We start from the raw sequence: 22504 nt of genomic DNA, 5'->3' as shown, positions 1-22504 counted from the left end.
CAGTGCATTCCACACACCCGCCGTCTGTGTGAAAAACTTACCTCTGACATCCCCCTTGTACCTACTTCCAAGCACCTTAAAACTGTGCCCCCTCACATTAGCCATTTCAGCCCTGGGAAAAAGCCTCTGGCTATCTGCACAATCAATACCCCTCATCATCTTGTACACCTCTATCAGGTCACCTCTCACCCTCCGTCACTCCAAGGAGAAAAGGCCAAGTACACTCAACCTATTCTCATAAGGTACACCCTCCAATCCTGGCAACATCCTTGTAAATCTCCTGTGCACTCTCTCTATGGTATCCACATCCTCCCTGTAATGAGATGACCAGAACTGAACACTGTACTCCAAGTGGGGTCTAACTAAGGTCTTATATATCTGTAACATTACCTCACGGCTCTTGAACTCAATCCCATGGTTGACGAAGGGCAACATACCATATGTGCTCTTAACAACACTGTCAACCTGCCCAGCAGCTCTGAGTGTTCTATCGACATAGACCTGTGAGTTTCTGTGAACTTTTACAAGGTAGTAAGGTATAGGAGTGAGAGATTAACAGAAAGCTCTGTTTCCATCGAACTCAATATATAAGTTTGCTGATGACACCACAACTGTAGGCCGTATCTCGGGTAATGATGAGTTTGAGTACAGAGAGGAAATTAAGAACCTGGTGGCATGGTGCGAAGACAATAACCTATCCCTCAACGTCAGCAAGACGAGGGAATTGGTTGTTGACTTCAGAAGGAGTAGCGGACCACACGACCCCATTTACGTCGGTGATGCGCAAGTGGAACAGGTCAAAAGCTTTAAGTTCCTCGGGGTCGATATCACAAATGACCTGACTTGGTCCAACCAAGCAGAGTCCACTGCCAAGAAGGCCCACCAGAGCCTTTACTTCCTGAGAAAACTAAAGAAATTTGGCCTGTCCCCTAAAACCCTCACTAATTTTTATAGATGCAGCGTAGAAAGCATTCTTCTAGGGTGCATCACAACCTGATATGGAAGTTGTCCTGTCCAAGACCGGAAGAAGCTGCAGAAGATCGTGAACACGGCGCAGCACATCACACAAACCAATCTTCCGTCCTTGGACTCACTTTACATCACACGCTGTCGGAGCAGTGCTGCCAGGATAATCAAGGACACAGCCCACCCAGCCAACACACTTTTCGTCCCTCTTCCCTTCGGGAGAAGGCTCAGGAGCTTGAAGACTCGTACGGCCAGATTTGGGAACAGCTTCTTTCCAACTGTGATAAGACTGCTGAACGGATCCTGACCAGGATCTGGGCCCAACCCTCCAAATACCCGGACCTGCCTCTCGGTATTTTTTTCCCTTTTCTAGTTTCTATATATGATTTATAATTTAAATTTTTAATATTTACTATCGATTTGTAATCCAGGGAGCGCGAAGCGCAGAATCAAATATCGCTGTGATGATTGTACGCTCTAGTATCAATTGTTTGGCGACAATAAAGTAAAGCTCACACAGAGTGCTGTCTTTGTCTTATTAAACTTTGTAAAATTTATCATCTGTTTGTCTTAAGACATGGAAAGAGGCAGCAGTAATGTATATTTAGTTTAATGTTCTTGTACAAACAATTATATAAAACGGTTTTAACCCACTCCTGAGTGCAGCTGAGGGCATCCAGTACTTGATGACTGTTGTCCAGCTTGGGTCCCTGGGTTTGTGAACAGATGATTAACTATTCAATGAGGCTCTAGAATTACGGAAACAAGCACCAACAATGATAAGCTGAAGAGGCCGATGCATACACGATACACAGCATGTAACAGCGAAGAGCAAATATCTAACGGGTTCCCGCACAGGGCAACAGAATATTGTGTCATTACCTCTGATAGAAACTTAAAACATGTTTTTGCCTCTTTATGCTGATCGGAAATCAGCATCAGAAGTTACTTGAAAGAAACAATGACCGTAGAAACCGTGTTTAATATTTCAAAGGCAGGGTTTGTATTTTCTTGAGTTTCTGGCGATGGGGGAGTTTCCCCCGTGCCCCTCTCTGTAGGTACTCCATCGCACAATGGCCCCTGTCTGGAGCTTACCACCAAATCTGCCTCTTTGCTTTGGCCGTGTAGATGTCCCACGGGCAATGTCAGAGTCCTTGAGAAGAAGGTGGGTGACAAGGCTGTGATGGGCCCAGTGGGAGGCAGCATGGAGTGAGAGAGTTTCCTATCAGAAATACTAAACACCTGCCGAGCGGTAAGACCCAAGCACAATGAACAGACACCCTTCCGTCCCACGCTGAGTACCTCCATCCAGAGACTTTGCTTTCGCCCTGTCTCCTCATTATTGCAGCTTTACAATATTTTGCAACAACTTGCACATTTCCCAGGATGAAGTTAGTTATCAAAAGTTCCTTTGACGAGTTTGACTAGTTCTCTGAGTTGTGCTGGGCTTGTCTGCATCACTGCGTTACGAGATCCCAGTCGCACCGAGACTGGCACCGCTCGAGTGACTCATGCGGGGCAGGGTATGGGCAGTCTTGGTGTAATCGTGGGTCACAATTCGGCCATTTTCACCTGTTCCTCCCAGCGCTGGAACCCGGTCCGACGCTCTCATGGCTGCGCTTATCGAGAGCTGCAGAGACAAAACAGGAATTGGTCAATGATTGACAGACCCACGGTAATGTCATCCCAACAACAGACGATCACCAGTGAGGCAGCCCCCTCCTTCCTCACCACCACTCTTTGCAAAATCAAAAGGGATATTGTGTTGGAGGGATAGGAATGGAGGCAAAAGGTGAGGCGTGGCTCTGCTGGTGAAGAATGGCATCAAATCAGTAGAAAGAGGAGTCATAGGATCAGAAGATATTGAATCCTAGTGGACTGAGTTAAGAAACTGGAAAGGTAAAAAGACCCTGACGGCAGTTACTGTATATACATAAGCTAGGATCTGGACCACAGACTACAACAGGAAATAGAAAAGGCGCGTCAAGAGGGCAATGTAATGATAGTCATGGGAGTTTCAACTTGCAGGTCGATTGGGAAAATCAGATTGGTAATGGATCTCAAAAGGGTGAGTTTGTTTAATGCCTATGGCTTTTTAGAGCAGTTTGTCATTGAGCCTACTAGGGGATCAGCTATACTGGATTGGGTGTTATGTAATGAACCAGAGGTGATTAGGGAGCTTAAGGTAAAAATCTTAGGAGGCAGTGATCACAATATGATTGAGTTCAACTTGAAATTTGATAGGGAAATAGTAAAGACTGATATAGCAGTATTTCAGTGGAGTAAGGGAAATTACAATGGTATGAGGGAGCAGTTGGCCAAAGTAAATTGGAAGGAGCTGCTGGCAGGGATGTCAGCAGAGCAGCAATAACTTGAGTAGCTGGGAAAAATGAGGAAGGTGCAGGATAGATGCACTCCAAAAATGAAGATGACAAATGGCAAAATGGTACAACTGTGGCTGACAAGGGAAGTCAAAGCTATTGTAAAATCAAAATAGAGCAAATATTAGCAGGAAGCTAGGATTGGGAAGCTTTTGAAAACCTACAGAGACCAACTTAAAGAATCATTAGGAAGAAAAGATGAAATATAAAAGCAAGCTAGCAAGCAATATCAAAGTGGCTAGTAAAAGCTTTTTTAAGTTTGGAAAAAAATAAAGGAGAGCTGAGGATGGATATAGGACTGATAGAAAATGAGTCCAGAGAAATAATAATGTGGGACAAGGAGATGACAGATGAACTAAATGAGTATTTGTATCAGTCTTCAATGTGGAAGACACTAGCAGTGTGCCAGATGTTGAAGGGTGTGGGGGAAGAGAAGTGAGTGCAGTTGCTATTACTTGGGAGAAGGTGCTCAAAAAACTGAAAGACCTAAAGGTGCATATGTCACCCGGACCAGATGAACTGCACCCTATCTAGGTTCTGACAGAGGTAGCAGTAGAGATTATGGAGGCATTAGTAATGATCTTTCAAAAAATCACTGGACTCAGGCAAAGTGCCAGAGGACTGGAAAATTGCAAATGTCACTCCACTCTTTAAGAAAGGAGGAAGATAGCAGAAAGGAAATTATAGACCAGTTAGCCTGACCTCAGTGGTTGGGAAGATGTTGGAGTCAATTATTAAGTAAGAGCTTATGGAGTAGTTGGTGATACAAGAGAAGTTAGCACAAAGTCAGCATGGTTTCCTTCAAGGAAAATCTTGCCTGATGAACCTTTTGGAATTCTTTGAGGAGATTACAAGTAGGATAGATAAAGGGGATGCAGTGGATCTTGTATATTTGGATTTTCAGAAGGTCTTTGACAAGGTGCTACACATGAGGCTGCTTACCAAGTTAAGAGCCCACGATATCACAGGAACGTTACTAGCATGGTTATAGCATTGGCTGATTGGTAGGAGGCAGTGAGTGTGAATAAAAGGTTCCTTTTCTGGTTGGCTGCCAGTAACTAGTGGTGTTCCACAGGGGCCGGTGTTGGGACTGCTTTTTTTTATGCTGTATATCAATGATTTAGATGATGGAATAGATGGCTTTGTTGCTAAGTTTACAGATGATATGCAGAATGCTGGAGGGGGAGATAGTGTTGAGGAAACAGGTAGGCTGCAGAAAGACAGACAGATTTGGAGAATGGGCAAGAAAGTGGCAAATGAAATACAATGTTGGAAAATGCGTGTCCATGCACTTTATTAAAAGAAATAAATGTGCAAACTATTTCCTAAATCCAAAACTCCGAGAGGCAAAGGGACTTGGGAGTCCTTGTGCAGAACACCATAAAGGTGAACTTGCAGGATGAGTCGGTGGTGAAGAAGGCAAATGCAATGGTAGCAATCATTTCAAGAGATCTAGGATACAAGAGCAGGGATGTGATGCTGAGGCTTCATAAGACACTGGTGAGTCCTCACCTTGGGTACTGTGAACAGTTTTGGGCGGGCATTGGAGAGATTTCAGAGGAGGTTCACTAGGATGATTCTGTGAATGAAAGATTTAGCATACGAGGAATATTTGATATCCCTGGAACAGTACTTGCTGAAATTTAGAAGGATGAGTGTGGATCTCATTGAAACCTTTCATATGTTGAAAGGCCTAGACAGAGTAGATGTGGAAAAGATGTTTTCCATGGTGGGAGAGTTTAGGACAAGAAGGCACAGATTCAGGATAGAGGAGCACCCATTTAAAACAGAGATGTGGAGAAATTTCTTTAGCCAGAGGTTGGAGAATTTGTGGAATTTATTACCACAGGCACCTGTGGAGGCCAGGTTGTTGGGTGTATTTAAGGCAGAGCTTGATAGGTTCTTGATTGGACACAACACTAAAGATTACGGGGAGAAGGCCGGGGAGTGGGGCTGAGGAGGGGAAAATGGATCAGCCATTATTGAATGGTGGAGCAGACTCAATGGGCCAAATGGCCTAATTCTGCTAATTCTGCTCCTAAGTCTTAAGGTCTTAAACTCCACCCCCTCATCTCAAAGCAATGCCCCTTACTCCTTGACATTTCCACCCTTTGATATGCAGGTAGATTGGGAAAATTTGTTTGGCGCTGGATCCCAAGAGAGGGAATTTATAGAAGGCCTGCAAGATAGTTTTTTAGAGCAGCCCACTAGGGAATGACAATTCTGGATTGGGTGTTGTGTAATGACCCAGATTTGATTAGAAGGCTTCAGGTAAAGCTTCAGAGGAAGTGATAGAACTCACCCTGCAGTTTGAGGAGCAGTTAAAATCAGATGTACCAGTATTACAGTGGAGTAAAGGGAATTACAGAGGCATGAGTGAGGAGCTGGCCAAAGATGACTGAAAGGGATAACTCAAACAACAGGAATTCTGCAGATGCTGGAAATTCAAGCAACACACATCAAAGTTGCTGGTGAACACAGCAGGCCAGGCAGCATCTCTAGGAAGAGGTACAGTCGACGTTTCAGGCTGAGACCCTTTTGACAGTCCTGACGAAGGGTCCCGGCCTGAAACGTCGACTGTACCTCTTCCTGGAGATGCCGCCTGGCCTGCTGCATTCACCAGCAACTTTGATGTGTGTTGCCTGGAAGGGGTAACTGGCAGGAATGATAGCAGAAGAGCAATGGTTGGCGTTTCTGGGGGCTATTCAGAAGGTGCAGGGTATGTACATTCTGAAAATGAAGATGTATTTTAAAGGGAGGATGAGGCAACCATGATGGCAAGGGAAGTCAAAGACAGCAGAAAGGCAGAAGAGAGGGAGAGGATTAGGAAGCTTTTAAAAAACCAACAGATAGCAACTAAAAGAGTCAAAAGGAGAAAAGAATGAAATATGAAAGAAATCTAACCAATAATATGAAAGAGGGTACAAAATGATTTTTCAGATATAGTGTCTATAAAAAATATTCACCCCCCCATTGGAAGTTTTCATGTTTTATTGCTTTACAGCACCGAATCACAGTGGATTTAATTTGGCTTTACTGACATTGATCAACAGAAAAAGACTCTTTTGTGTCAAAGTGAAAACAGATCACTACAGAGTGATCTAAATTAATTACAATTATGAAACACAAAATGATTAATTGCATAAGTGTTCATCCCCCTTTAATATGACACACCAAACAATTGCTGGTGCAGCCAAATTGTTTTAGAAGTCACATAATTAGATAAATGGAGATCACCTGTTAAGTGGAGTAAAAATTGACTGTATCTGGAAGGTCCAACTGCTGGTGAGTCAGTATCCCGGCAAAATCTACACCATGAAGACAAAGGAACACGCCAAGCAACTCCATGAAAAGGTTATTGAAAAGCACAAGTCAGGAGATCGATACAAAAAGATCTCCAAGTCGCTGAGTATCCCTTGGAGTACAATTAAGACAATCATCTAGAAACGGAAAAGAATATGGCAACAGCCGTAAATCTGCCTAGAGCAGGCTGGTGTTAAAAACTGAGTGACCGTGCAAGAAGGGGACTAGTGAGGGAGGCCACCAAGAGACCTATGACAACTCTGGAGGAGTTACAAGCTTCAGTGGCCGTGATGGGCGAGATCGTGCATACAACAACTCTTGCCCGGGAGCTTCACCAGTTACAGGTTTATTGCAGAGTGGAAAAGAGAAAGCAACTGTTGAAAAAAAATTCTCATAAATCTCGGCTAGAATTTGCCAGAAGACTCTGAAGTCAGTTGGAAGAAACGTCCTATGGTCTGATGAAACCAAAATTGAGCTTTTTGGCTATCAGACCAAACACACACATCATCAAAAACACACCATCCCTACCGTGAAACATGATGGTGCTTCACTACAGCAGGCCCTGGGAGGCTTGTGAAGGTAGAGGGTAAAATGAATGCAGCAAAATACAGGGAAATCCTGGAGGAAAACCTGATGCTGTCTGCAAGAGAACTGTGACTTGGGAGAAGATCTGTTTTCCAGCAAGAAAATGACCCCAAGCTTAAAGCCAAAGCTACACAGGAATGGCTTAAAAACAACAAAGTTAATGTCCTGGAGTGGCCAAGTCAGAGTCCAGACCTCAACTCAACGTGGCTGGAATTGATCTCCATGCAATCTGACAAAGCCTGAGTGGTTTTGTAAAGAAAAATGCAGAAAAATTTCAGTGACCAGGTGTGCAAAGCTAATAGAGACCTATCCACACAGACTCAAGGCTGTAATTGCTGCCAAAGGTGCACCCACTAAATACTGACTTGAAGAGGGTGAACATTTATGCAATCAATTATTTTGTGTTTTATAATTGTAATTAATTTAGATCTCTTTGTAGAGATCTGTTTTCACTTTGACACACAAGTCTTTTTTTCTGCTGATTAGTGTCAAAAGAGCTAAATTAAATCCACTGTGGTTCAATGTAAAACAATAAAACATGAAAACTGCCAAGGGAGATAAATACTTTCTATAGACATTGTAGAAAGAGAGATCAGAGTGGATACTAGACTGCTGGAAAATGACACAGGAAAGGTAGTAATGGGGCGGGGGACAAAGAAATGGTGGGTGAACTGAAGTATTTTGCGTTATTCTTCACTGTGGAAGGCACTAGCAGAATACCAGAAATGTGATGATGTCTGAGAACAGAAATGCATGTAGAAGAGAAGATGTTTGGGAAGCTGAAAAGGTAGCTAAGTCACCTGGGACATATGGACTATACCACAAGGTTCTGGAGGAGGTAGTTGGAGAGACCATGGAGACATTAATAATCATCGTTCAAGATTTACCAGATTCTAGAATGCCTGCATAACGAGATAAGAGCCCATGGTATGACAGGAAAGGTATTAGTATGGATAGAAGAATGGCTGACTGGCTGGAGGCAAAGAATGGGAATAAAGGGAGCCTTTTCTAGTTGGCTGCTGGAGACTAGTGGTGTGCTGTAAGGTTGGTTTTGGGACCGCTTCTTTTCACATTGCATGTCAATGATTTGGATGAAGAAACTGATGGCTTTGTGGCCGTTTCTGGATGCTATAAAGATAGGTGGAAGGGCAGGCAGTGTTTAAGAAGCAGGGTGTCTGCAGAAAGAATTAGGCAGATTGGGTGAATGGGCAAAGAAGTAATAGTTAGAATATAATGTGAGGAAGTATATAGGAGCATAAGACCATAAGACATAGGACCAGAATTAAGCCATTCAGCCCATTAAGTCTGTTCCACTATTCAATCATGGCTGATCCCGGATCCCACTCAACCCCATACACCTGCCTTCTTGCCATATCCTTTGATGTCCTGACCAATCAGAAAATGATCAACTTCCGCTTTAAATATACCCACAGACTTGTCCTCCACCACAGTCTGTGGCAGAACATTCCACAGATTCACTACTCTCTGGCTAAAAAAGCTCCTCTTTACCTCTGCTCTAAAAGATCGCACCTCACTTCTGAGATTGTGCCCTCTAGTTTTCGATACCCCCACCATAGGCAACATCCTCTCCACATCCACCCTATCTAGTCCTTTCAAATTCGGTAGGATTCAATGGGACCCCCTTGCATTCTTCTAAATTCCAGTCAGTACAGGCCCAAAGCTGTCAAATACTCCTCATATGTTAACCTCTTCATTCTCAGAATCATCCTCGAGAACCTCCTCTGGACTCTCTCCAAGCCATTAAAGCATGGAATCATTTTAGGTCATGAATTTAGCTGAAGGAATAGAGGCATGGACTATTATCTAAATGGGGAGAAAATTCAAAACTCAGAGGTACAAAGGGACTTGGGAGCCCTCATGCAGGATTCCCTGAATGTTCACTTGCAGGTTGAATCAGTGGTAAGCGAGGCAAATACAATGTTAGCATTCATTTTGAGAAGTCTAGAGTATAAAAGCAAGCATTTCTGAGGCTTTATAAGGGATTGGTCAGACTGCACTTGGAGTATTATGAGCAGTTTTGGGCCCCTTTTCTAAGAAAAGATGTGCTGGCATTGGAAAAGGTCCAGAGGAGTTTCACAAGAATGATCCCAGGAATGGAAGTGTTAATACATGAGGAGCATTTGATTGTGTTGAGCACGTACTTGCTGGAGTTTAGAAACTCGACTTCATAAGGACCTAGCAGATTAGGAGAATGGGCAAAGAACCAGCAGGTGAAATACAGTGTCAGGAAGTATATGGTCGTGCACTTTGGTAGAAGAAATAAAAGTGTAAACTATTTTCTAAATGGGGAGAAAGTTCAAAAATCTGAGGTGCAAAGGGACTTGGGAGTCCTCGTGCAAGGTTCCCTAAAGGCCAACTTGCAGGTTGAGTCAGTGGTGAAGAAGGCAAATGCAATTTTAGCTTTTATTTTGAGGAGACTGGAATATAAAGGCAAGGATGTAAGTTTAAGGCTTAATAATGCACTGGTAAGGTCTCAAGAAGTATTGTGAGCAGTTGTGAGCCCCTTATCCAAGAAAGGATATGCTGACATTGGAGAGGATTCAGAAGAGGTTCAGGAGAATTATTCCAGGAATGAAAGGGTTAACATATGATGAGCATTTGATGGCTCTGAGCCTGTACTGCTGGAATTCAGAAGAATGAGGAGGATCTCATTGAAACCTATCGAATGTGGAAAAGTCTCGATCGAGTGAATGTGGAGAGAACGAGTGTTGGACCAGAGGGCACGCCAGAGTAGGAAGGTGTTGGTTTAAAATGGAGATGGGGAAGAATTTCTTTAGCCAGGGGTGTGGAATTTGTTGTCACAGACAGCTGTGGAGGCCAAGTCATTGAGTATACTTTAGAAACATAGTACAGCACAATACAGGCCTTCAGTCCGCAATGCTGAGCTCCATGTACCCATCCAGGAGCCTCTTAAAAGACCCTATTGTATCCGCCTCCACCACCATCGCCAGCAGCCCATTCCATGCACTCACCACTCTCTGTGTAAAAAAACCTTACCCCTGACATCTCCTCTGTACCTACTTCCAAGCACCTTAAAACTGTGCCCTCCCGTGATAGCCATCTCAGCCCTGGGAAAAAGCCCCTGACTATCCACACAATCAATGCCTCTCATCATCTTATACATATTTTATACATCTTACAGTATATTAAGATGGAGCTTGATAGGTTTTTGATTAGTCAGGGCAAGAATGGTTACAGGGTGAAGGCAGGAGAATGGGGTTGAGAGGGATAATAAATCAACCATGATCAAATGGAGGAGCAGACTCGATGGGCCAAATGGCCTAATTCTGCTCCTGTCTTATGGTCTTAAGTGCAGTCTGACCAATGCCTTATAAAGTGTCAGCGTTACATCCTCACTTTTACGTTCTAGTCCTCTCGAAATGAACATTGTATTTACCCTCCTTATCACTGACTCAACCTGCAAATTAACCTTTAGGGTATCCTGCATGAGGACTTCCAAGTCCCTTTGCAGCTCAGATTTCTGAATTTTCTTCCCATTTAGAAAATTGACTCATTCTACCAAAGTGCTTGACCATACACTTCCTGACACTGTATTTCTTTGCCCGTTCTCCTAAGCTGTTCAAGTCCTCCTGTAGTCTTTTAGTTTTCTCAACACTACTTGTTTCTCCACCAATCCTCATATATCTGCAACCATGGCCAAAAAGCTATCAATTCCATCATCCAAATTACTGACACATAATGTGTAGAAAGCAGTACCAGCACCACCCTCTGTGGAACGCCACTCCTCACTGGAACCAACCAGTAAAACTTACTTTATTCCTACTTTTTGCCTCCTGCCAGTCAGCAAGGCAACATGCTAATGTCTACTTGTAGTGGGATTGAATGCCATAGTTGTGATGATATGCTAATGGGGGCCATAGTGACTGAATCATTTCCTGGGATTCGTACCTTTGAGCGGAAAATCCAACAAAAGGTCGATGATTTGGCCCAGTACATCACGGGTAAAGCCCTCCCAACCTTTGCGCACATCTACATGAAACATTGCCGTAGGAAACAGCATCCATCAACAAAGATCCTCACCACCCAGGCCATGCTCTTTTCTCACTGCTGCCATCAGGTGGAAGATACAGGAGCCTCAGGACTCACACCAACAGGTTCAAGAACAGTTACTATCCCTCCATCATCAGGCCCTTGAACAAAAGAGGATAGCTACACTTGTTCTATTTCTGGTGTCATGAACCCTGTGACGGGTTAAAAAGGACCAGCAGAAATGGAACACCTCTAGAGTCTGGTTTACTATAAATTAAGACTATATTTATTACTACTACGAATTAATGTCATTAAACCGGATAATACAATACAGGTTATAAACTATTATATATATATGTCCGTAAATGTGTGTGTGGATACAAAAATAAATAATAATCCAGGAGGTGGATATCAGTCTTACGTTGTCAGGTAAGTTTAAGCAGCTCAGTTCACTTTGTGTTGCATCGAGTTGAATTGATGGAGAGAGAGAGAGTTAATTGAGTTGATGTTCAAGTTGGCAGCTTTAGTTGTTCTTGCTTCCGAAGTCTTCAGAGTCACTTGGTGTGACCCCCACACAGACACAGTTGGACAGAGCCCCTTCTAGGGAACGGTTTACTAACCCAAGGCAGGGGTTCACCACCAGCAGACCCCCCACAGGCAAGCACTTACTCGCACTGGTAATCACGGGTCAAAATTAATCGGTCCATGGCCTCCACCCTTGTGGTGGTCTTAAACTCCACCAGCGGTTTCTCGGGTAGCTTCCTCAGTTCTCCCATGTCACGTCTCCTCTGCCTTATCAGACAAAAGGATCAACTTTTATAATCCATCCAAAATTCCAACTGTCCGTTAGCTCAACCGCTCTGAGCTGTTACCATGGTGACCTCCCAGCTCGTGTCTCAGCTGGCGCCGTACTGTCCCTCTCTCAAGGCCACAATTAAGTGTTATCAAAACAAAGTCAGAGTCCTCTCTCTCTTTTAATTGCCTCCTTGCTCATTAGACTGCTGAATTTTCTAGCAGTTTCTCACCTGTGTGACACTGGTGTTCCCTCAACCAATGATCTCACTTTAAGGATTCTTTATCTTGTTATTTCATGCTCTCGTTACTTATTGCTATTTATTGATATTTGCATTTTGCACATTCTTTTTGTCTTCTGAGCTCTTGCTCTTCTATTGATCCTGTTTACAGTTACTATTCTATTGATTTGCTGAGTATGCCCGCAGGGAAAGGAATCTCAGGGTTGTATGTGGTGACGTGTGTGTACTGTGAAAAAAATTTTACTTTGAACATTGAATGCCATAGCTGTAATGATATGCTGATGGGCCACAGGGACAGGATCATTTCCCCAGGATCCATACCTTCATATGAATACCATAGTTGTGAGGATGTGCTGATGAGCCATAGTGACTGAATCATCTCCTGGGGACTCATACCTTCATGGCTCAGCTATCGCAGAATCTAATATTGAATCTTATTTACTACTTCATCCTGAATGTGAGTCGCTGGGCGGCAAAATGTGGGCCTGAAGCATGTCACTGGCCAACATGGTCGAGGCCCGGAGCCTTTCAAAGCAGCAATGCCTGGATTCCAGAGTGAGGTACAATGTGGTGTTTAGACAACTTAAACAACGGCCCAGATCGGAGGCGAGAGCCAATTTTGCTCACTCTCCGCGACCTTCACTCCTCTCACCAGGGTCCGCAGCCTTTTGCTGTTCCGTTGTTTGGTCAATTTAAATGCTGGCCCGGAGACTGTAAGGACAGGATGTTGGCCGATTTCGCACGTTCTCTGCGATGGTCATTTTCAAGGCGCTGAGGTAATCAAGACTGCCCCAGCTGCTGTGCACCATTCCCGCTTATATGATGAACTGATGAGCGTGGCTTTGGACCTGCTCTGGCCTGCTCCAAGGTTCGGATCTGAGGACTCATTTTTGGTTCGGAATGTTGTTGTTCGCTTCAACTGTTCACATGATTTCTATTTTTTTCCTTTCTCTTGCGCATCGAGTGTTGGTCTTTTTATTTATTTTTCTTTAAATTAGGTTCTTTCGAGTTTCTTGCTTTGTGGCTCCCTGCGAGCATGCAAATCTCAAGGTTGTGTAATTTATACATCCTTTGATAACCAATGTACTTGAATCTTGAATGCCAAGTGACTGAAGCTTCGTGACCAGCTTCCTGTGTGGGATTTCGTCAAAGTGAATGTTGTCCGCTTTCTGCCCATAGTCCTCCATGTACCTTCTGAAGTGCCCCATCAATGTTGCAACTGTACTTGCCTTAATCACTTCCTCCAGCAGCTCATTCCAGAACTCATCACCTCTGTGTAAACAATTTGTCTCTCCTTCAAATGACCAAATTTCGCCTGGAATCAGAGACCTGTTGCAGCACCTAAGGCTGTTCAGCACTTGTTAACCTCTGTGAGGTTGATGCAGTCAGTCTCATCAGCCTTGTTCATTTTCCCTTCCCCCTTTGGAAGGTCTCTCCGGACACTGCCCTTCCAGCCAGTGTGTTCCCGAAAGAAAGCAACTCACTGTACTGGGATTGAATTGAATTGATTTTATTTCTTATATCCTTCACATACATGAGGAGTAAAAAGCTTTACGTTAGGTCTCTGTCAAAATATGCAATGTGCAATTTATAGTAATTTGTAATAAACAGTACGTACAAATTTAAAGGTGTCCATTAGTCTTGCGAGACCGTGGATCTGCACCTGGAAAGTCTTCACTCTCCAGGGCGCAGGCCCGGGCAAGGTTGTATGGAAGACCAGCAGTTGCCCATGCTGCAAGTCTCCCCTCTCCACGACACCGATGTCGTCCAAGGGAAGGGCATTAGGACCCATACAGCTTGGCACCGGTGTCGTCGCAGAGCAATGTGTGATTAAGTGCCTTGCTCAAGGACACAACACGTTCCCTCGGCTGGGGCTCGAACTCACGACCTTCGGGTCGCTTGTCCAATGCCTTAAACACTTGGCCACGTGCCCACACTATGTACAACAGGACAGTTAATATAGCATAGAAATATAATGTATCAGCGTGAATTAATCAGTCTGATGGCCTGGTGGAAGAAGCTGTCCCGGAGCCTGTTGACCCTGGCTTTAATGCTGTGGCACCGTTTCCCAGATTGTAGCAGCTGGACCAGTTTGTGGTTGGGATGACTTGGGTCTCCGATGATCCTTTGGGCTCTTTTTATGCACCTGTCAATGTCCTGAATAGCGAGAAGCTCACGTCTGCAGATCTGCTGGGCTGTCCGCACCACTCTCTGCAGAATCCTGTGATTGGGGGAAGTACAGTTCCCATACCAGGCAGTGATGCAGCTAGTCGGGATGCTGTCAATTATGCCCCTGTAGCAAGTCCCTAGGATTTGGGGACTCATGCCAAACTTCTTCAACCTTCCGAGGTGAAAGAGGCACTATTGTGCCTTTTTCACCACACATTCGGTATGTACAGACCACGTGAGATCCTTGGTGATGTGTATGCCAGAGAACTTAAAGCTGTTCACCCTCTCAACCCCAGATCCATTGATGTCAATAGGGGTTAGTCTGTCTCCATTCCTCCTGTAATCCACAACCAGCTCCTTTGTTTTTGCAACATTGAGGGAGAGTTTGTTTTCTTGATACCACTGTGTCAGGGTGATGACTTCTCTGTAGGCTGCCTTATTATTTGAGATTAAGCCAACCAATGTAGTATCATCAGCAAATTTAATTAGCAGATTGGAGCTCTGGGTATTGACACAGTCATAGATACACAGAGAGTAAAGGAGGGGGCTTAGGACACAGCCCAGAGGGGCTCCTGTGTTGAGGGTCAGAGGGGCCGAGATGAGGGGAGCCCACTCTTACTACCTGCTGGCGATCTGACAGGAAGTCCAGGATCCAGCTGCATAAGGCAGGGTGAAGGCAGAGGTCTCTGAGCTTCTTGTCGAGCCTGGATGGAATTATGGTGTTGAATGCTGAACTGTAGTTCAAGAACAGCATTCTCACGTAAGCATCCTTCTTCTCCAATGTGTAAGGATGGTGTGTAGAGCTGTGACTACTGCATCATCTGTTGATTGGTTGTGTTGGTAGGTGAATTGTAGGGGGTCCAGTGTGGGTGGCAGCATGCTACAGAATGCTCTCAAAGCATTTGCTTATTATTGAGGTGAGTGTGACAGGACGCCAATTTGTTCAGACCTGTTACCTCGGTCTTTTTAGGTACAGGAACAATGGTGGATGTTTTGAAGCAGGAGGGCACTCTACACTGGGAGAGGGAGAGATTAAAAATTTCTGTAAACACATCTGCTAGTTGTGCTGCGCACATCCTGAGTACCCGCCCTGGGATGCGTCTGGTCCCGCAGCCTTGCGACTGTCCACTTGTTGGAAACACCTGCATAATTCAGCCTCAGAGATGATCAAGGTGCAGGTCACTTCAGCAGCTCTCCTCAGGGGCTCAGTGTTGGCGACATCGAACCGAGCGTAAAAAGGATTTAGCTCATCTGGGAGAGAGGCTGTGCTGTTGGCAGCAGCACTGAGTTTAGCTTTGAAGTCTGTGATGGTGTGCAGACCTTGCCATAAGCTGCATGTGTTGTTGGTGGAGAGTTGTGCTTGGATCTTGTCCCTCTGTTGTTGTTTCGCTGCCTTGATGACTTTGCGCAGCTCGTAGCTGCATTTCTTGAGTTCCCGTTGGTTACTGGCAACATAAGCTCTCTCTTGCGCGGTAAGGGTAGCACGCACGGAACTGCTGATCCATGGTTTCTGGTTTGGATAGACCCTGACCGATTTTTGGGGTTCTGGTTTGGATAGACCCTGACCTCAATGAACTTTCGGATGAAGCTCGTGACCCCATCAGTGAACTTGGAGACATCCTCATCATGAAAGACATTCCAGTTGACGTCATCAATTGGTGACCAATGATGGACTGTCTTAACTATGGCCGCCTCTTGTTTCAGCTTCTGCCTGTACATCGGCAGAAGCAAGATGGAGGAGTGATCTGACTGCCCAAACAGTGGACGGAGGAGCACTTCATAAGCGTTGTGGAAGGGAGAGTAGCAGTGGTCGGGTATGCTATCTCCCAGTGTGCTCACCTGGATGTGTTGACAAAACTTTGGAGAGGCTTTCTAGACAGCGACACTCTATTAATGTCTCTGGCGACGATGAAGGCAGCCTCTGGTTGTACAGTCTGCAAGGTGCTGATGATCTCATGCAGTTCCTTGAGAGCCAGGTCAGTATCAGCCTGTGGCGGAATATACACAGCTGTGAAAATAACAGCCGTGAACTCCCTCGGCAGCCAGAAAGGCCTACACAGCAGTACAAGATACTCCAGATCCGGGGAACAAAAGGATTTGAGGGCATGCACATTCTAGGGTTTGCACCAACAATTATTGACCTTGAAGCATACCTCACCTTTACTCTTCCCAGTGAGGTTTTTAGACCTGTCCGCCTGGAACAGGGAGAACCCAAAGGGCTCGATGGCGTCTCCTCTGTCAACCAGGTCTCCACGAAGCACAAAATGTTACATTCCTTTGTTTCCTGCTGGTAGGAGATTCTGGCTCTCAGTTCGCACAGCTTATCGTCCAGGGACTGAATATTAGCCAGGAGTTTGCTAGGGAGCATATAGAACTTAGAGCATAGAGCAAAGAATATTACAGCCCAGTGCAGGCTCTTTGGTTCACAATGTTCTTCCAAACTTTTAACCCACTCTAAGATCGATCTAACCCTTCCTTTCTATGCAGCCCTCAATTTTTCTAGGGAAAAAAGCACTGGCTGTCTACTCTCTCTATCTCTCTTAGAATTATAAATATCTCTATCAAGCCCCCTCTCATCCTCCTTTACTCTAAACAGAAAGGCCCCAGTTTGCTCAACCTATCCTCATAACACATGCTCTCCAATCCAGGCAGCATCCTGTCAAATCTCTTCTGTGCCTTCTCTAAAGCTTTCACATCCTTCCTATAATGAGGCAACCAGAGAGAGAGGCTGGGTTCCACCGTGGATGTTGCATTCAGTCGTCTGCGTGATACGCAAGCCAGGGCAGTATGATATGGAGAGCAAGCTGTTGCCTGTGTAGCAGGCTCCCCCTCTCCATGGAGCTGATGAATCTAAAGCAACGGCAGAGACTGATACGGTTTGGCCCCAGCGGTGTTGCAGGAGTTGGTAGTCAGCATTGAATGCTTTAGGGGCTCCAGCTGTGGATTTTTCCTTGTGGTTTACTTCTGAAGCCTTACCCATGAGTGGATATAGCCACAAGGCAGTGGGAGTTTGAGATCAGAGTTTTTCTTCTCCTGGATAAGCTGCCAACCACGGCCGATGAGCCCCATCTGCCTGAAGTGACTGGTTTTAAGGTGCCAGTAACCCACCTTTGCCCTTTAGAAACATAGAAAACCTACAGCACAACACAGGCCCTTCGGCCCACAATGCTGTGCCAAACATGTACTTACTTTAGAAATTACGTAGGGTTACCCATAGCCCTCTATTTTTCTAAGCTCCATGTACCTATCCAGGAGCCTCTTAAAAGACCCTATTGTATCCGCCTCCACCACAGTCACCGGCAGCCCATTCTACGCACTCACTATTCCCTGCATAAAAAAACTTACCCCTGACATCCCCTCTGTACCTACTTCCAAGCAGCTTAAAACTGTGCCCCCTTGTTTTAGCCATTTCAGCCCTGGGAAAAAGCCTCTGACTATCCGCACGATCAATGCCTCTCATCATCTTATACACCTCTGTCAGGTCACCTCTCACCCTCTGTCGCTCCAAGGAGAAAATGCCAAGTTCACTCAACCTATTCTCATAAGGCATGTTCCCCAATCCAGGCAACATCCTTGTTTCCACATCCTTCCTACTGAGACCAGAACTGGGCACAGTACTCTAAGTGGGGTCTGACCAGGGTTCTATCAGTAGAAATAGTCCTGCTGGGCTTAGTAGCTAAGCCACATGTGAAGGACAGGAACTGGACTTGGTTGAAAGAAGGCTATTCGAGACACATGCCATTGGGAGCATTTAATAGGAAGTGCGAGATTGTCCCACCCTGGCTATAACAACCCTGAGGAACTATGAGGTGACCATAACTGAACACAATACTGCAATACTTTTCATAAAGTTTCTGTTTAATAAAAAAAAACTTTTCACACATTCCCTGTTCAGATGCAAAGGGAGAATTTGATTAGAATGGGGGACAACCTGGGCATGAAGGGGCAACCCTTTAACTCTGGGCTGGGTTAGGATGGTGGTGAGGGGGTGTACTGATGTTGGGACATGTAGACCTGTTGTAAGTGGTGCCAGCAGCCACAACTTGGACATGAAGTAATGGTTGAAGTTAAGAGGTACCCATGCACTACACTTTTCTCACAATTTGCCACTGTGCCGTTCCCTGCCCAGTGCTATGAGCACATTAACTGCTTTCCCAGGCGCTTGACCCTATGGGTTAGAAGGGATCCCGTGCTGTGAAGAGTTGGTCACCTTCATTCTTGCTGCTTCAGTCCTGGACTTGTAACAGAATTCCACCAGAGCAACGAGCATCGCCAGGCCCAGTCCGCCAATCAGGATGTAGAAAACTCCTGCCACGTTGCTGAGACTCAGGGCACTTGTCTTGTCCTGGCAGAGGGAGAGGCACAAACTGGCTCAGAACACTCACTGGCATAGTAGCACAGCCCAGTTACAGTGCAGACACCGAGTCACAGCGTAAAGCAGGGAGAGGAGTGCAGAGTGACAGAAAGGAACGAGGGATGTGAGGCAAATTACACCCCTTCCTGTGCCATCACCGATTTGCAAACATTCAACCTTTGTCACAACCTGTGACTCAGCACCAATCCAAATGGGTTTCACAGGGGAAACAGTGGCGCTCACCCTCCAGAAACTGCCCTGGGCATGTTCAGCACCCACCCATGGACAGCACCAAAATGGGCTCTTTCATCACCCACCCACAATGTCCAGAACCCATGACCTACTGCAGTACCCATTTAGCACACACTGTTGTTGACAGCACAGACGGGGCACAGACAGGTCTCTTCCTCACTCTCCTCCTCTCTTGTAGATAACATCCTGACAGAAGACTCCATTCCTCGGAGGCTCAGTTTTCCTGTCATTGGTCACCCTTGGGTGGATGATTGCTGGGTGAATGGCCTTACTACACACCGGAGACATCAAAGGGACAGTCTATAAGTCTGTCCTAGAATGAAGTCAGGATGAGAACAGCACAGCTATGAGCTCAGGGCTAGGTGTAGTCTGTAGGTCTCCAACCCATGGGTAGAGGCACCTTGGCAGCGGAAGGGTTAAATATCCACTCATCTATCACATCATTGCCATCAATGGCCTAGTTTATTAGAGAGAATCTGCCCTATTCATGTCTTCCCTCCATAGGGGGGCGCGGGGTTCCCCTCCTGACTATCAGTCTGTGCATGAACTCACAGTGGTGGGAACACCAGATTCGGAATTCCCTGGTTCAGAGTCGCTGGGACACGTGGACTACTGGACAACCAAGTATCTGGGGTTGAACATCTTGAGCAACATCCATGAGCTGTGCTTCGTACAGAGAGGCAGAAAGCAGTCTGCCTTAGAAACAGCTCCCCACCTGTTCTCCACCCTCGCCATCATTTCCATCTTCCCTGCCTGAGGGACAGCCCACGGACTGGAAGAACTGACCACCCCTGGAGGCTGTAGGACTGGGAGTGAGATCCAATGCCACTTCTTTGTGGTGGATGGACACTGAGACCAAATGTCTTGGTGGATCTAACATCAACAGGGGCAGCAGAGATAGTGCTGGACTTTGGTGAGAGTGGGAGCCCAAACCAACTAACTTTCACCAATGCCTTACCCTGTCACTAGAGGAAAGTAAGAGAAGCAGGCAGTCAGAATGGTTCCCCCAACCCTCCCACCTGTCTCCCTTACCCGTCCTCCCACCACTCCCAACTCTCCATTGTGCAGTACCTTGGACAGTAAGTTATATACGTCTCCCAGCCCGTGGGGAAGCTACAGGCATGGAGTCTTTCTCAGTAACAGGGGCCGCTGAGAGAAGGTTCTGGAATCATGCGGAATTCGAAAGGGCAAGAGTGGGCGCAACTGGTGTTCAGGGGACACCAATGAATTGCCTGAACGTGCAGGAGTCATTGTCTTTTTTAGCGGCATACTTCCAATATTTATTGGTTAACGAATAAATATTGGGAATGGGGAGAGAATGAAGTGGGAGGGTAATGGGGGCAGGGGGCTGCAGTGACTGGAGGGGCATGATGGGAGAGAGAGGGAAGGAGTGAGAGAGAATGCAGAGAGAGAGATTGTAGAGTGTAGAGTGAGTGATCAGAGGGGGTTGTGGCTCAGGAGGGGAGATAACAGAGATAAAGGGTATAGACGGAGGGAGATCTGAATGGAAGCAGAGAGTGAAATAGAATGGAGAAGGGTAGGTGGAGTTGACAGTGGGGAGAGAGAGGTGGGAATGGGAGGAGATGAAAGAGGAGGATTCAGATGGAGGGAGGGGGATAAAGGGAGGTGTGGATGGGAGAAGATGGGATGGGGAGGTATGGATGGGAGGAACTGAGATGGATGGAGATGAGGATGGGGAAGATGGGATAGAGGAAGGTAAGGATGGGAAGAGATGGCATAGAGAAGTTGGAATAGAGGGAGATTCATATGGAGGAAGGGGTTGGGGAGGTGTGGATGGGGAAGATGGGATAGAGGGAGGTGTGAATGGGGAAGATGGGATAGAGGAAGGTGAGGATGGGAGGAGATGGCATAGAGAGAGGTCTGTATGGGAGAAGATGGGATAGAGGGAGATTCATATGGAGGAAGGGGTTGGGGAGGTGTGGATGGGAAAAGATGGGATAGAGGAAAGTGTGGATGGGAGAAGATGGGACAGAGGGAGGTGTGGATGGGAGAAGATGGGACAGAGGCAGGTGTGGATGGGAGAAGATGGGATAGAGGGAGATTCATATGGAGGAATAGGGTTGGGGAAGTGTGGATGGGAGAAGATGGGATAGAGGGAGATGAGGATAGGAGGTGGAGATGGGTAAGAGGCTGGTGTGAGACATGACACCAGCACAGAGCAGAGGGGCTGCAGACCCTTGACTCTCTCTGCAATGCGGTGAGTCCCACCAGTGTGGCAGTGAGACCCCACACCCTGGATCTCCAGCACAGGCTACACTGGCTCCTCGGCTGACAAGCTCAGGCTTGGAGAGGGTCCGTGGTTCCGGAGCGGCTTAGCCTGCCTCGGGTATCGTGCGATTCGTGCATTTCATGCAGTAACTAACCTTACTGCTGGAGTCTTTCCTTCCACATTCACCTTTACCGTACCACCATTTGTTTTTCAGCTTGTCTAAGATGCCTTGCTCACTGAGTTTCAATACTGCAAGGTTTACTCGATTTCTTCTCGTGAAACATAACATAAATAACATTATCAATGTTATTTTATGTTATCCATTAGAAAACACATTTCAGTTTCACAGTTCCAAATGATAGAGTGGAGGGCTCCGTCTGGCTGGGAAAGTGCCCCACTCCCAGCGACACGTGCCAGCTCCTTCACCATGTAACCAGCAACACCCCGCACCAGACCGTGACAGCAGATACATCCTTGGCAACTTTCGGGGGACCACAAGAACTTCTGGGGTGTCAGCTGAGGACTCTCTCCCATGACTTCCAGCCAGATGTAGGGTGAGATACAACCTCCCAGTAGCCGAAGGTGAAGAGGCAGAGAGGCGGATTGGTCAGGTATGTGGATGGAGGTTGTTTCTCGCCAGGACCTCTCGTGTTGGGGGCAGATCATTGAGGGAGCTGACTTTGTTACGGGGCCTGAGCTCATTTGAAAGGAGCAGTCTTGCCTCAGTTGGAAGTGAAATGAGTTCAGCCTGGTCCAGGAATGAACTAGTAACTCACACTCTTCCAGAGACAGGGCTGGGGATCTCTGTCTCATTAACTCTTCAACAATCCCAACCTCAGGGACTGGAAGAACCCCAGTCTGTCCCAGTGAGGAAGAAAGCTGTGGGCTGGTCTCTCAGGTATTTGTGATTCCTGCTTTGTCCTGCTCTGTGTCCAGTCAGTTACTAGTCAGGAATTGGTCAATCACTACTCAGGGTCTGGTCAGTTATTGATCAGTGTCCAGTAAGTTATTGGTCAGTTAATGCTCTGAGTTCAGTCAGTTACTGGTCAGAGTCTGACCATGAGACCATGGGCATAAGAGCAGAATTAGGCCATTTAGCTGATTCAATCCCATTCTTCTGCCTTCTCCCTGTAACCTTTCATGCCTCAACTAATCAAGAACCTTTCAACCTTTGCCCATTGGCCTAGCCTCCACAGCTACCTGTGGCAACAAAATCCAC

General features: G+C 46.1%; 1 protein-coding gene across 5 annotated transcripts in view; it reads right to left on the bottom strand.

Moving 5' to 3' along the window:
• Positions 1-1560: 1560 nt before the first annotated feature.
• Positions 1561-22504, bottom strand: part of LOC134349170 (glutamate receptor 1-like) — a 201221-nt gene continuing 180277 nt past the window's right edge. For 3 of the 5 annotated variants that reach the window (XM_063053099.1, XM_063053103.1, XM_063053101.1), the window contains 2 exons: positions 18660-18794; positions 1561-2596 (listed from right to left, as the gene is read on the bottom strand). In XM_063053099.1, coding sequence (XP_062909169.1) covers positions 2432-2596; positions 18660-18794 — 300 coding nt within the window. In that variant the 3' untranslated portion in view covers positions 1561-2431. Of the gene's footprint in view, positions 2597-18659; positions 18795-21439; positions 21555-22504 lie in introns of all 5 variants that reach the window. The other 2 variants (XM_063053100.1, XM_063053102.1) reach the window with 1 other exon arrangement.

This window comes from Mobula hypostoma, chromosome 7, assembly GCF_963921235.1.
Source record: "Mobula hypostoma chromosome 7, sMobHyp1.1, whole genome shotgun sequence".
Lineage (NCBI taxonomy): Eukaryota > Metazoa > Chordata > Chondrichthyes > Myliobatiformes > Myliobatidae > Mobula > Mobula hypostoma.
The sequence above is the reverse complement of the archived record's forward strand: the minus strand, read 5'-3'. Positions and strand labels throughout refer to the sequence as shown.